This window comes from Lagenorhynchus albirostris, chromosome 12, assembly GCF_949774975.1.
Source record: "Lagenorhynchus albirostris chromosome 12, mLagAlb1.1, whole genome shotgun sequence".
Classification (NCBI taxonomy): domain Eukaryota; kingdom Metazoa; phylum Chordata; class Mammalia; order Artiodactyla; family Delphinidae; genus Lagenorhynchus; species Lagenorhynchus albirostris.
Window position 1 is genome coordinate 3,642,445 of NC_083106.1, and position 15,898 is coordinate 3,658,342.

A 15,898-nucleotide genomic window follows, 5' to 3' on the forward strand; every position below is an offset into this window, starting at 1 on the left:
AAATTACTGAAATAACCAGTTTATATAAGTACTGCAGTTTTTCTTTAGTCAAATAAAAATGTTGTTAATGCTTCAGCAAATACTTCGTTTCAATTAGATATCAAAGATGCATTTAAATGTTATAATTTGAAAGTGCAATCGTGTGTTTGAAAGTGCTTTATAACCTTAGAGCATTCTACAAACATGTCCTTACTATTATCATTGTCTGAAAAAGAACCAACTAGAACTAACTCCATTTATCATAGGATAATTTAAATATAAATACAATACCTTTAAAGTAAATAATACAGGAAGATTCTGATAACTGAAAATAAATGTGGCACATACAACCTTATTTCAGAGTAATAGGAAGCAGACGATATCTTAGTGAGATGTCTGATTTTGTAAAGAAATATACTTTAATAATTTCAAGTTTGTCATGTAATTTATCAGTCAATATATGTAGCTTAAGACAAGCGGGAACAATTAAACATCAGTTTATAGTACAACTGTGTTGACTAATGAATCATTAAAAAATAATTGATGAACCCACAAATTGAATATCTACCTTTTTTCGTTTGAACAAAAATGACCCGTTTTAACCTCAACTACAAATAAAACTTAAAACCCCGAGGAAGAAATTATTGTAAAAAGTTTTTAAAAGATTCATATACAGAAGAATAATTATGAGAAAACAGAATTCAGATGACCAGTGTTTGGTCTTGTTTAGGGTGATGATCTGCTGGGTCTATCTCCCATGAGGACAGAAGACAGGATGGCCTTACAGTTTTTGCACCTCAGGGATTTGTGCTTTATGTAAAAGCATTATTGCCTGTAGGGAGAGTTTTTAATATGCCTAAATTTTATGTTCAGGTCCTGGGACATTTTCTTCTATGATACAGAGAAAATAGTTTATTAATCATGAGGCTTGCGGAAGTGGACAAATATATAGATGACTTTTTAAGCCCATTAATTTCCAGTATAATGTGAAACTTACCGAAGTTCTTAATTAGTTTAAAAGGAAAAGTCTTTTACTTAAATATTTTGCATATTCCAGTCCTTTAATTCCTTACTAGAAATATCCCAAAACTAGGTGTATATTTAAATCACTGGGATTTTATGGTGGGAAATGTTACGTAGTTTAAATAGTTCATTGAAGTGGTAGCTTCATTGTTGTATCGTGAAGAGAAACCAAAACATTAATTTCATTAGTCATTTCAAACTATCCTTTTGTTCCCCCAAAACCTGTCCTGACCAAATGCCATTGACTGACTGTTGTTTCAAGTAACTGAAAATGTCATTAGATTGGAGCTTGTGCTTGTTATTGGTGGTGTTTATTTGTATTTTTTCCCTAGTTGGAGGGGCACAATATCTTCTCCACCCTGAGCTCCAGCGAATATGAACAGGTGCTTGAGATCATCCGCAAAGCCATCATTGCCACAGACCTTGCGTTATACTTTGGAAACAGGAAACAGTTGGAAGAGATGTACCAGACCGGATCGCTAAACCTTAATAATCAATCACATAGGTAAAAATAATTTTTGAAAGTTTATTAGCCCAGGAAGTGTCATTTGGAATAAATTTATATTTAAAAACAAAAATGTAATTTGGCATAAATTTATATTTGAAAAAAGAAATGTAAAAAGAATTTATGTGGTTTTTTTTGTTTGTTTTATGTGCACTTTATATTTACTTTGGATATTTCGTTTTGACAAGATTGCTGACAATGTATTGTGAAGGTCACTAAAACATGAATTAGAATTGAAACTGGTCACATAGGAATGGGTACTTTTAAAGGGAAGTCATTTTCCAAGAGGCCTCTCCTTGAATTTATCACAGTCCAGCGTTTGGTCATTGACCTCACAGACTCAAAAGCAAATGAAAATGGATTCATCAGAATCCAGATCTTATTAACCAAGCCAATGCGATTGATCTATAAAACCTGAATTCCATTTTATTGATCTGCAAGCATACATTCTAGTTATAAGCATCAGAATATTGGCATTCAGCGTGGTCACAGTCCTTCAGGAAGCCAAGTGGCAATCCAAAGTTGGTTTGAACGTGGGGTCAGAACAGAGAGAATGAGATTCCTTAAATGTTCTAATGCATCAGGCTAAGGTAGTTTGATTCCTTTTTTTCTGAGAAGGCGTGACTTGCCCGCTGGATTCAGAAACGTATCACGTGTTTTCATCGTGCACCTGTCCACCCATCTGTCCGTTAGAGCTCAGTCCACTGGCTAAAACCCCTCTTGGCCTTACCGGTGTGTAGGTGGTTACCACCAGCTTTTCTTTGTAGGACTTTCCTTTTGCTGCTTCCATGTCTGACTAGGTCCATCTTAAGTGATGCCGTCTTTATCTTTAGATTTGGGGACACTTGTTTATTGGTTCATCCTAGTCTTGGTGAAGTTGAATCTGTTCTTTTTTGCTCAGATGCTTTGAGTACCTCCTCTGTGATCCATTAAGGTACTGATCGTAACATTTCTTTCTAGAGAAATCTGCTTTCAGTTCTTAGGAGCAGTTCACTCAGGTACCCCGAACACAACACATTAGGTCTACAAATGACTAGAGACAGATACGTAATAAAGAAAGTTGACCTCTTCAAGAATATGATCATCAGAGTTTTTATGGGGAACCTTCTTTGAGGAAAAAAATAGACATCTTAATTTTACAGAGGGCAGTCTGGACACATTGCCAGCACCCTCCCAGGGTTGGCAGAAGGGTCAGTGTCATGCAGGACAACACACCCTCTTCTGCCTGCAGCCCAAGGGATGCGTGTGATTTAAAGTCTTCATGTCTGTAGAAACGGGAGTTTGTCCACGGTTCTCTTCCTTATGGCAATGGTAAGACTGGAGAAATATGCGCTGGGTTAAGGTATCCTTTGGCTTGCTGAAAACTATGTGTATACATTGTTGTTAAGTTATAAATAAGAGTCATGTAAGTAGTAACAAGTTTCTTGCATATGATTTTAGCAAAATGATTACAATAATAATATTCTTATAAAATAGAAAATTTAAAAATCTAATTGCAAGTAATATTATACTTGGTGCTTAATGCATATGTACCTTAGTGGTGTATACTGTATAGTTATGATGATTAAATCATTTTAAAGGTGTTGCATATTTGTTTTAAGAATTCAAAGAGTGCAGGTGTATACAAGAAAAACAATAATAGAGCCGTCCGTGGGTGTTCGTTCCCGGAGCCCCTGCAGGTACCAGAATACGGGTATTACGTCCCTTGTATAAAATGGCCCTGGACGATGAGTAGGGTCACTCTTCCATCTGCACAGAGCGGATGAGAGACCCGGGGGTCCGCTGGGTCCTGTTCTGCAGAACCAATAGAACCATGCATTCTCCTCTGTTTATTCTAAGCTGTTTATATGCACAAACATACATCTTTAAACAAAAACATGATTACAGGCCTTCCTCGGTATCCACAGAGAATGTGTTCCAGGACATCACCCGCATAACAAAATCAGTGGATGTTCAAGTCCCTAAATCCCTTCGTCGGCCCTCGGCCCTCGTGTCCGTAGGTTCCGCCTGTACAGATTCAAGCAACATAGTACAGGATCCCAGGTCGGTTGACTCTGCGGATGCAGGACCCACAGATGAGCAGGGCCGACGGTATACCAGATGCTTGCCTATTTTTAAGAGTTATGTGACATCACGTAGTATGGAGGACTAGCTAAAGGCTCACTAAACCTTCCTCCTATTGATAAGATGTTTCTAGAATTTTGCACCATAAATAATTCTGCAATAAACTCTTACAAAGTCATCTACTGTCCTTTAAAAATATATATCACATTGCATACGGTGCTAGAAATGTAGATACATGTTAAATTTTCTAAAAGGACGGTAGAAATTCACACTTCTCCTCACATAGGGTGAAAACTGTTTCTCTTTAAGTATGCCATTCTCTCACAACTCCCTGCATTAAAGATCTTTTCATGTTTGTTGACTTTGTTCCTACTTCCGTTTGTTCACAACTTTTGTGTAATTTTTGTTGAATTCTTTACTTTTTTTATAAGTCAGTTTGCATTCTATATTTTTGTTAAGGATGTTAACATTTTCTCTGTTGTATGTTACAAACATTTTCTTAGGTGCTTTTCAAAAGTTTTATTTAGATTTTATTTTAAATACAAAGAAATTTAATTTTATGAAGCCAAATCTTTCATTTGTTTTTATCAAATCTGGTTTCCTGTCTTGCTTATGAAGACCTCCCCTATCCTCAAAGTAATATAAATTGTACTTAAAATTTTCTTTGCATATTAATGCTTCTGGAGTTATACTTTTTATGAACATAACTTTATTTCTTCCTGATGGGTTGAATCAATACCATTTAATTAACAATCTATTTTCTTCCGCTGAATTGAAGTTTCATATAAACTCAAATACTTCTTTGGACTCCTTAAGCCATGTAATTGTTAATTATCTAATCCTCGACTGTGATCATACTGTTTTGATTATTGTAACTATGTTGAAATTTATCATACATACCTGGTAAAATAATCTTCATCTTTCATTTACTTTCCAAAAACTTCATGGAAATTGTTACTTAGTAAATGCATTTTTTACATTTTTATAAGGAAAATTTCAAACTTAAGAAAAGTAGAAATTATACTAAAATGTATACTCATACCCACATTCAAGAATTATTAACATTTTAACGTATTTTTTGCCTTTATTTTTTGACTGTGCCACTTCCTTGTAGATTATAGACATCATGACCCTTTATTTCCTTCATAGTGAATACTTAAAAAAGAAAAAGAATATTTTATCGTGTTTGTTTTCAATTAAAAATATCCACATTGGGATTTTGATTGCAGTTATATCGCATTTATTTCTTCACTTGTAAATGAGAGTATATTGGCTTCTCATCCAAAAGCATTGACATGACTTTTTAGTTTTGGATAACATTTTATATAGTTTATTTACACAGATCCTATCTTTTTTTAGTTAAATTATACTGGTCACGTTATAAATGTTATCACTTGTGAATGTGTTTTTTCCAGTTTTTAATGGAAATACAATTTCCAGTATAAAAAAGTTATGAATTTTTATATATTTCTCAATTTTGCTTCATGTTTTTAGAAACTTTGTTATTAGGTGCTTATACATTTGTGTATTTGTTATGTCTTCTCTATGATTTATCCTCTTGTCACTATGAAATTCTCTTTTTATTCTGTTAATACTTCTTGCCTTAAAGTTTTCTGTGTCTAATAGCCACACCAGCTTTCTAATGCTTACTTATTGGCATGTCATATTCTTCTCCAATCCTTTACTGTTACCCTATCTGCATCCTTATATTTTAAATGTGTCTTGTAATCAGCAGTAGTTGAGACGTTCAGTGGCTGCTTCCTTTAGGACTGTCAGTTCGTTTGCCTTTATTTTTATAATAATTATAATTTATTTATATTATGTTTTTTATGTTATATTATGTAATTATATTTATGTCTGTCTCATTATCTTGTTTGTTTTCTCTTTAACCCTTTGTTCTTTGTCCTTCCTTTCCTGTCTTCACTGGAGTTAATGAAATGTTTCCTTTGTTGCTGTGTTCTATATCTTCTATTGGTTTTTATTGTTACGCTTGTATGTTTTCAAGTGGTTGCTCTTGAGTTTACATGAATCTGCATTTTTCAGTCCACCTTGAATTAATATTACTCCATTTCTGTACAATGTAACAACCTTAAAAAGACAGAATCCAGTTATGCCCAGTTTTGTCTTTTATGCTGTTGTTGTTAAATATTATACTGCTACATATGTTGTATACACCACCAAGGTTGCTAATACTTTAAATTAAATAGTTAATAGATCATTAAAGAATTTTTTACAAAGAAAAAGATAATCTGTCATATTTTCTCATATATATACCATTTCCAATGCTTTGCATTCATTTGTGTAGATCCAGATTTTCGTCTGGTAATTATTTTACCTCAGTCCAGACAGCAGATTCTTTCAGCCTTAGTTTATCGCCTTTATTTTGGTTTCACTTTTCCAAGATATTTTTGCTGGATTTAGGATTTTGAGTTGACAGGCTTTCTTTCAGCATTTTTAAAATGTTATTCGGTTGTCTTCTGACCTCCATCTTTTTCTTTTTTCCCTGATGAGAAGTCAGCAGTCATGCTTATTGTTATTCTCCTGTATGTAGCATGTCTTTTTATTTAAGATGTTCTCTATATCCTTCGTTTTTCAGCACTCTGTTTATAATGTGCCTCAGTGTCCCCTTGTACTTGTCCTTCTTGAGTTCCTCTGAGGTTTCTGGGTCTCTGGGCTGCTGATTACAGGAAAACGTAGTAAAGTTTTAACCATTTTTCTTCAAATATTTTTTTCTGTCAACCTGTCATTTTTCTTCTGCAACTCTAATTGCACATGTGACAGATCACTTAATACTGTCTTACAGGTTATTAGGGCTCTGAACTGTTTTTTCAGTCATTTTTCCTCCCTGGGCCTCCCTGGGTGATTTGGTATGATTCGCCTTTAATTTCAATGATCCTTTAATGTTCTCTCCAATCTGTTGTCCATTCCATCCAGTGATTTATTTTATGTATTGTGTTTGTCAGTTCTGAGATTTATTTGGGGTTCATTTTTATAGCTTCTATGTCTCTTTTAAAATTCCTGTCTCTTCACGCATTGTATCCAAGTATATATTTTCCTGAGATTCTTTAGCATATCTATCAGTTACTTAACAATGCTTGTCTTCATTTCCACTAACTGAGTCCTCTGTGGGTCTTTTTTTGTTGACTTTTTTTTTTTTCTGAGTCATGGAACACATTTTTCTTTTTCTTTAGGTGTCTAGTAATTTTTTAATTTATATGCTACGTTGTAGATAATATGGATTCTCTGTTATCTTTCTGGATCCTGTTATCCTTCTCTGAAGGTAATTGACTTTTATTCTAGTGGCCAGTTAAATTTCTCATGGATTATCCTAAATTTATGGATATGTGCCTTAAGCATTTTTTGTGTGGTTCTGTTTCTGTTTTGGCCTTGGTCCTTAGGTCCAGCCAAGGATTTGAGGGGAATATGAATGCATATTTGGGGACTATCGCCTTTGTGGCTCTCTCCTTTCCAGGATTTTTCTCCTCAAATTCCAGGTGCTCTGACAGCCCAGATGCTAACCTCTCCACCATACTGTGACTTTTTGGGGGCCTCTAAATGTCTCATACCCCAACTGAGCCATAATCTTAGCAGAAAAGCTAATAAATGTGGATTATGCCCAAAGGTTTTGAACTCCTTTCAGTTTCTGCCTGCTTTTACGTACTCAATTGCCTTCAATCAGTTGTTTTTAAATTTTGTTCAGAATTTATTCCCTCATGACTAGAACTCTAAAAATGTGTTTTCTAGCAATTTTATTACGTTTTCTGTGTCAGTTGAAAATATTAATCTCTTGGATTTTCTAGGCATACTTTCACATCATCTACAGTTAAATATCATTCGTTCCACTTTTCTGATATTGATACCTATTTTGCTTTCTCATCTGACTGTATAATTAGAACCTACAAAACAGTATTGGATTATGGTGAAAAAGCAAGTATATCTAATATGTGTTTGATTTTAATTGTAGTGATTTTAGATTTTAATTTTTTATGTGATTTTTTTGGTAAATTATTTTCATCTGGTATGAGTTTTTTCCTTCATTTCTTGTTTATATTACTTTTTATTAGGAATTTTATCAAATTCATATTCAGATTTCAGTGATAATATGATTTTCCTAGTTTCTGTGTTATTGGTTTCTTATTTTATTAATAGATTTTTAAATTTCCTAATTTTGTGCTACCACTGAGTTCCTTGTACTCTAGTTTCCCATGGAATTACTTTTTTAAGATACTAAGGAAATCAATTTTTGCTTTTTTTTTTTTTAGCAAGTTTATGTTGCATCCGTTGACATGTAGTTGTTTTTCTGTATGGTTTCATAATTTGCTATTAAGATTATGATAGTTATGAAATTAAATTTCTCTGGTCTAGAAGGGTTTAAATAACTAGAGATATCCATTTGGGGAAGCTTAAATTATATTTATTTGTAAAACCATTACAGTCTGGCACAGTTTTTAATGGAAGATCTTTAACAACTTTTTAATGTCTTTTGTGGTTTGAGGTAATTGTTTTGGTTTTTCCATTTTATTTCACCTCTTGGTCAACTTACTTTGCTAGAAAATCATTTTTCCTTTAGACTTTCAAATTCACATAAAATATTTACACAAATTATTCTCACTTAAAATTTATTTATCTTACTATATCTGTAGTTATCTAATTTTCAACATTTTTATTTCTCCCTTTGTTTCCTAATCAAATTTGTCCTTTCATTTTAATTATTCCTTTTTTACAAACTTTTAAAAAATGTATCATTTCTTTCTTGCGTGTTTGCTCTTTCATTAATTTTTTTTTTTTTTTTTTCGGTACGCGGGCCTCTCACTGCTGCAGCCCCTCCCACCACGGAGCACAGGCTCCGGACGCTCAGGCCCAGTGGCCACGGCCCACGGGCCCAGCCTCTCCGCAGCATGCGGGATCCTCCCAGACTGGGGCACGAACCCGCGTCCCCTGCATCGGCAGGTGGACTCCCAACCACTGCGCCACCAGGGAAGCCCTCTTTCATTCATTTTAACTTTTATTTTTATACCTTCTTTGTACCTTAGTTGTTCCTTTTCTTCTTTCTCAAATTTCATAACAAAACATATATATGTATTATTATCTGACTACTAATTGAACTGTACCCGGCAAGTTTTTGATGAAGCATTCTTCTTTTTCTTAGTTTTTAGATAATTTTCATTTCTATTTCCATTTCCGCATTGATGTAGAGGTTAATTTAAAAGAATCTCCTAATTTCCAAGTACTTTGGGTATTTGCTTACTTTTTGTTTTGTTTCTAAGGATGCTACTTTGGATCCTTAGAAAAGGATCCAAAAGAGAATATGACGTATGAATTCTCATATATATCTCCTAATTTTTTATAAGATAAACGAGTGATTAAAGCAAAAATAATAATTGTACTAAGGTGAGGTTTATAGCATATGTAGAGATTAAATATATGAAAACAATCGCACAAAGAATGAGGGGTACCTAGAATTATAGCGTTATAAGGTTCTTATGTTTGTGAAGGGTGAGAGTGAAGTGCTAAGTGGAACAATATTAAATTTATGTGTGTGTTATAAGTATGTATATTGTAATGTATAGAAACCATGAAAAAATAAAAGTATAGCTTTTTTTAAAGAAAGGAAAAACGAATAATAAAAAGTACATTTTATTAGCCCACAATGCAGCAAACGGAAAGCAAATATGAAGACAGTAGACTTGAACCCAATCAAACTAACAATTAAACGTAAATGAATTAATACCTCAATTGAAAACCAAAAATTATCAGACTTGATAAAATAACAAGACTTAATTATATGTTATATAAGAAATACACACTCTAAATAGGAAGACTCAGATAGGTTGAAAGTAAAATGATGAGAGAAGATATACCATGCAGACACCTTAAAAAAGCTGCGTGGCTGTAGTAGTATCAGACAAAGTCGTTTTGAAGGCAGAATACTGTGAGCCAGTAAGAGGGATAATTCACCATGACAGAAGGGTCAACGCATAGAGAGAAATAACACTGCAAAATGTGCGCGTGCACCTAATTAACAGAGCTGCAAAACACATGAAGGAAAATCTCACAGAACAGAAAAGGAAACTAAACAAAACCATAGTTCAAGAGTTTTACATTTTTCTTTAAGTAATTTATAGAGCAAGTACATAAAAATCTAAGGCAAAGGAAAAATCAACACTGTCAACATAACCTATTTTATATACACTGAACACTAAAAAATGACTACACAGTCTTTTCAACTGCACGTGGAATATTTATAAGATAGACTGTGTGCTGGTACCTAAAATAAATCTCAATAAATTTCAAAAGATCGGATTCATAGAATATTTTTTATTGTGATGGAAATAAAAATCACAATAACCTATGTAGAAAAGCCCTACGTATGTGGAAATTAAACAACACACCTCTAAATAACTCATGTATCAAAGAAGAAATAACAAAGGAAATAAGAGAATATTTCAAACTGAATGATAGGGAAAACAAACTATCACAATTTGTAGGATTCAGCTAGAAGTTTATTTTTAAATGCCTTTGTTAGTCAGTGTGTTAAGATGACACCTTAAGCAGCTAGAAAAAGAAGAGTAAATTAAAACCTAACTTGAAATGAATAATCAAGAGAGGAGCAGAGCAATAAAACGGAGAGCAGCAAACAACAGAGAAAACCAATGATGCCAATAGTCGGTGCCTTGAAAATATTACTAAAATGTATAAACCCCCAGCAAGCCTAAGTAAGGAAAAAGGAGAAAATACCGATCACCAATACTAAGAGTAACAGAGAGGGTATTGTTACAGAATATGGGCAAAAAGAGGCAGTAAGAGATTATTATAAATAATTTTATGCTAATTTGAAACAGTTAAAAATGGAATAATTCCTTGAAAATTACAACTTACTGTACATGAACCAAGATGAAACAGAAAATCTGAATATCCCCTTAAAGAAATTCTATCCTTAAACAGAAAATTCTCCAGGACCTCATGGTTTCACTTGTGAATTCTGTCAGACGTTTATGGAAGAAATATCAATCTTACACAAAATGTTACTGAAAATGAGACTACTACTTACCACTTGATTTTATGAAGCCTGAATAGTACTGATACCAAAAGCTGACGAACACATTACAAAAACAGTAAATTAAAGATCTATATTGATTGACATGTATGCACTGCTATACTTAAAAGAAAATGCCTTTCCATGAAAAAATAAAGATCTATATTCCTTATGGACATAGATCCAATTCATAACAAAGTATAACAAATTCAGTCACATATTCAAAAGACAATATAACGAATGGATTTTATCTCAGGGATAGAATAGTGGTTTAACCATTTGCTAATTAATATAATTCACAGTAATGGAACAAAGAAGAAACACCATATGATCATAGCCAGTGCATTATACTGAAAATAAGTAAATAAATCAACAAATAAAGTTAGAAAGGAAAAAGTAAATCTGTCTTTATTTTTAAATCACATGCCATCTACTAAAAAATTCCTCAGGAATCTCCAAAAAAATCTACTAGAATTAATAAGTGACTTTAGCAAGTTCACAGGATACATTTAAAAATTAATTTAGTTTATATATGACTATTAATTGGAAATTCAAACTAAAGCAATTCCATTTGCAATGTCATTTAAGAAATAAATTTAACGAATGATATAAAGTCTCTTAAAAAATAAATTTAACAAATGATATAAAATCATTTAAAATAAATTTAGCAAATGATAAAATACAGAACATTTCCTGAGAGAAATAAAGAATACTAAACGATTGGAGAGATGTATCATGATTATGAATTGCAACACTCAATATTGCTATCGATTCTCTACAAACATTCCTCCAAAACTGCAATTCTAGTCAGAATATCCAGAGGCTACTTTTTGTAGAAAGTGACAAACTGACCTCAAATTTATCTAGAAATACAAAAGACCTAGACTAGTCAAGGCAATTTTGACAAAGCAGAGACAAATTGGAGGACTTATACTATCTGATTTCAAGACTTACTATAAAATAACAGTAATCAAGACTGGGTGTATTGGTGTTAGGGTAGACAAATGGGGACAGATTACAAAAGACCCATTCTATGTAGCCTGTTGATTTTCATCCAAGGGGCCGAGATAATTCAACTAGGGAAACGATAGTCATTTCAACATTGCTTTTTAATTACGGAGGTTTCAGATGGATGATAGACTTAAATGTAGAAGCTAAAATTATAAAATTTTTAGAACAAAACATAGGAGAAAGTCTTCATGACCTTGCATAGGCAAAGATTCCTTAGCACACAAAAAGCATTAACCTTCAGAGATGTCCGTCAAAGGGTACAAACTCTCAGTTATGAGATTAATAAGTTCTGGGGATCTAAGGTACAGCATGGTGATTACAGTGAGTAACACTGTACTGTACACTTGAAATTTGCTAAGTGAGTGGATCCTAAGTGTTCTCACCACACACACACACACACACACACACACACACACACAAAAGGTAACTGTGTAAGGTAATGGATGTGTTAATTAACTTAATTGTGGTACTCATTTAACAATATATACATATATCAAATAATCACGTGTACAACCTAAATATATGCAACTGTTTTTGGTCAGTCATGCCTCAATAAAGCTGGAAAAAACAAAACAGAAAAGCACTAACCTTCAAAGAGACAAACAAATGATAGATCGTCTTCATCATATTAAAAACTTATGATTTTCAAAACAGCTTTTAAGGAAATGAAAAGACAAGCCACAGAATGTGAGAAAATATTCTCAATATTTGTGTTTGATAGCAGTCTTCTATAACTCTTACAACTCAATAATAAGACAAATAATCCAAGTAGAAATTACATGAAAAAATTTCCTTTTCAATTTATTTAAGAAAAATTTGACTTACTTTAAAGGAGATTAAGTATGTTAGTACAGATGCTGTCAAGTGAAATACAGTATGTGAAGTGTACTGTCTGACATGTGAGCGTGTTGTGTCAGAGGCTCTTGAGGGATCGGCCAGTAAGTAACGGGAGAAGGGAGCAGAGACACCAAGGGAGACACCCAATTCCACAGCTACAGATTCGGTACCTTTCAGTGCCAAGCCTAGGGCGAGTGCTGGGTGTGCAGCCAAGAGCCAGACATCCCCTGGCCCTGCTGTCCTGGTCCTTCCAGTCTACCAGGGAGGTGGATGCATCAACTAAATAACTCTACAACACATTAAAATAAACTTGTGTTCTAGAAAATTCTTATGGGATGAATTGTGTCACCCCACAGATTCGTATGTTGAAGTCCAGGTTCCCAGAATGTGACAGTATTTGGAGATAGGGCCTTTATAGAGGTGATTAAGGTAAAATGAGGCCATGTGGGTGGGCCGTAACCCAACATGACTGATATCCTTGGAAGAAATTTGGACAGAGATGTGTCAGTGGGGAGACCATGTGAAGACACAGGGAGAAGATGGCCATCTGCCAGCCAACAAGAGGAGCCTGGAAAAGATCCTTCCCTCATGGCCCTCAGAAGGAACCAACCCTGCCAACACCTTGATTTGGACTTCTGGCCTCTAAAACCGTGAGACAATAAATTTCTGTCATTTAAGCCACCCAGTTTGTGGTACTTTGTTACGGCGACCCTAGCAAACTAATACAGAAGCTTAAGTGAGTTTTTGTCTTCTGCAATCAAAAGAGCCCAACTGACCCTGGGAGCAAATAGTCTTGAGTTTGGGAAGGCACGAGCCTGGCCAGGCCTAGAGACTTCACGGGGCTTCCTGGGGGTGGGGTGGCCCCCCACTGTGTGCCTGTTTGGCTTCACTGTCACCCCCATCCCCACTGCTTCCTCACCCCGGCCCACAATCCCTCCGACCCCAGACACTCATCTCCCGCCCTGGGTGGGGAGTAAGTGGGTAAGGAGACTCCTGCCTCACCCCTGCCCGGTCCTGGCCTCCCTGTTGTTCTAACCCTCATCAGCTGTCGCAGTCCTGCGGGAAGGACTGGGTTCACTGCCAGGAAGAGAAACTCCAGGGATCCCACTTTCTGCTTCTGGGGATAAACGGGTGGAGTGAGATTCTCCAGCCCTGACTAACGCGAGGTCTCATGGAGAAGGGAAGTTGAGAGAGTCACAATGACCGTACTGAAGAGCAGTTGAGCTCTTCCACTGCAGCATTACCCGGAATCACAACCTGCATGATTTGATCCTGTTTGCGGTCGCAGCTGCCGTGAACTAACACCCAAGCCATCGGAGCAGGGTGAGTTCAGTTTGTTTGGTAGGATATGCTGTCTGAACCCATCTGGGCCTGGTGATTTCTGTTTTGGAAGGTTATTAATTATTGACTAAATTTCTTAAATAGATACAGACCTGTTTGAATTGTCTATTTCTTCTTGTGTAAGTTTTGGAAGATTGCATCCTTTAAGAAATTGATTCATGTTATCTAGGTGACCAAAGTTGTGGGCGTAGAGTTGTTTATAGTACTCCTTCATTATCCTTTGAATGTCCATGAGATCTGTAGTGACGTCCCCTTTTTCATTTCTGATATTAGTAATTTGTATTCTCTTTTTTCCTTAGTTAGACTGGCAACAGGCTTATTGCTTTTGGATCTTTTCAAAGAGCCAGCTTTTAGTTTGGTTTATTTTCTCTGTTGATTTGCTGTTTTCAATTTCATTGATTTCTGCTCTAATTCTTACCGTTTCTTTTCGTCTGCATATTTGGATTTAACATGTTCTGCTTTTTCTAGTTTCCTGAAGTGGAAACTTAGATTTTTAATTTTACATCTTTCTTCTTTTCTCTTATATGCATTTAATGCTGTAAATTTCCTTCTAAACACTGCTTTCACTACATCCCACAGATTTTGTTAAGCTGTGTCCTCATATATGTTTAGTTACAAATATTTTAAAATTTCTCTTGTTTCTTCTATGGCCCATGTGTTACTCAGAAGTGTTTTTTAATCTCTAAGTATTTGAGGGTTTTCCAGCTATTTTTCTGTTATTGATATCTAGTTAATTTCACTGTTATCTAAGAACATACATTGTATGGTTTCTGTTCTTTTAAGTTTGTTAAAAAGTGTATTTTATGGTCTGGAACATGGTCTGTCTTGGTGAATGTTCCATTTGAGTTTGGAAAGAATGTGTCTTCTGCTGTTGCTGGATGAAGCAACCTACAGATGTCAGTTGTATCATTGATGAAATTATTGGATTCAAATATGTCCTGATTTTCTGCCTGCTGGATCTATCCAGTTCTCATAGAGGTGTGCTGAAGTCTGCAACTATAGTAGTGGAGCTGATATACTTTTCCTTGAACTTTGATCAGTTTTTGCTTCACCTATTTTGATGCTCTGTCGCTAGGGGAATACAGGTTGAGGACAATTATACCTTCCTGGAGAATTGATCCCTTTATTCTTATGAGATGTTCCTCTTTATTGCGGATACCTATCCTTGCTCTGAAGTCTGTTCTGTCTGAAATTAATCTGGCTGCTCCCATTTTCTTGTGAATAATGTTAGCCTGCTATATCATTCTCCACCCATTTACTTTTAGTCTATATGTGTGTTTATAGTTAAAGCGTGTTTCTTATAAGCAACAAATATTCAGGCCTTATTTTCTGATCCACCCTGATAATCTCTTTTAATTGGTGTATTTAGATCATTGACATTTAAAGTGATTTTTGATATAGTTGCATTAATATCTGCCATACCTGTTACTGTTTTCTATCCTTCGCACTTGTTCTTTGTTCCCAATTTTGTCTTCCGCTTTTTTTCTGCCTTTCGCACAAAGGCTTGGACGCAGATATTCACGGCAGCATTATTCATCATATATCTAAACCAGAAGCAGCCCAAAGGTCCAACAGCAGTGAATGGATAGACAGTTTCTGGCACTTACTCAGTGGAATACTGTACTGTTCAGCAATAAAGGAAATTAGAAACTACAGATTCATGCAACGTCATGAAGAAATCACACAGTCATTATGGTGAACAAAACAGTGCCTACTCTATGAAAACATTTTTACCAAATTCTAGAATAGGCCAAACAAATCAATAGTGTTAGTGATTGCGGTAGAATTCAGGCTGGCAGGTGTTGGTGTTGGATAAGGGATATTGAACGGGAAAGGGCAGAAGGTGTGTCTGGGTCATGAAAATGTTCCCTGTCATCACTGGTCTGGTGGTTGGACTGTATACATTTTCATACTCATTGAACTGTATCTTTCAAATTCATGCATTTAATTCCATGTAAGTTACACCTAAGTTAAAGTATGGGCAACAAAAATGTACAATGTAGAAGTATGATTCTGTGATAAAATATGATACACTTTTGTTTCAAGTGTTTTGTTCTTAAACAAGGTAGAGTATGTCAATTATATCAGTAGGCCTTTAAATG

General features: G+C 34.9%; 1 protein-coding gene across 1 annotated transcript in view; it reads left to right on the forward strand.

Annotated features, from left to right (window-relative positions):
- PDE10A (phosphodiesterase 10A) overlaps positions 1–15,898 on the forward strand; it is a 580,174-nt gene that overhangs the window by 544,643 nt on the left and 19,633 nt on the right. Inside the window, 1 exon segment of the mRNA XM_060167479.1 lies at positions 1,335–1,507. Coding sequence (XP_060023462.1) covers positions 1,335–1,507 — 173 coding nt within the window.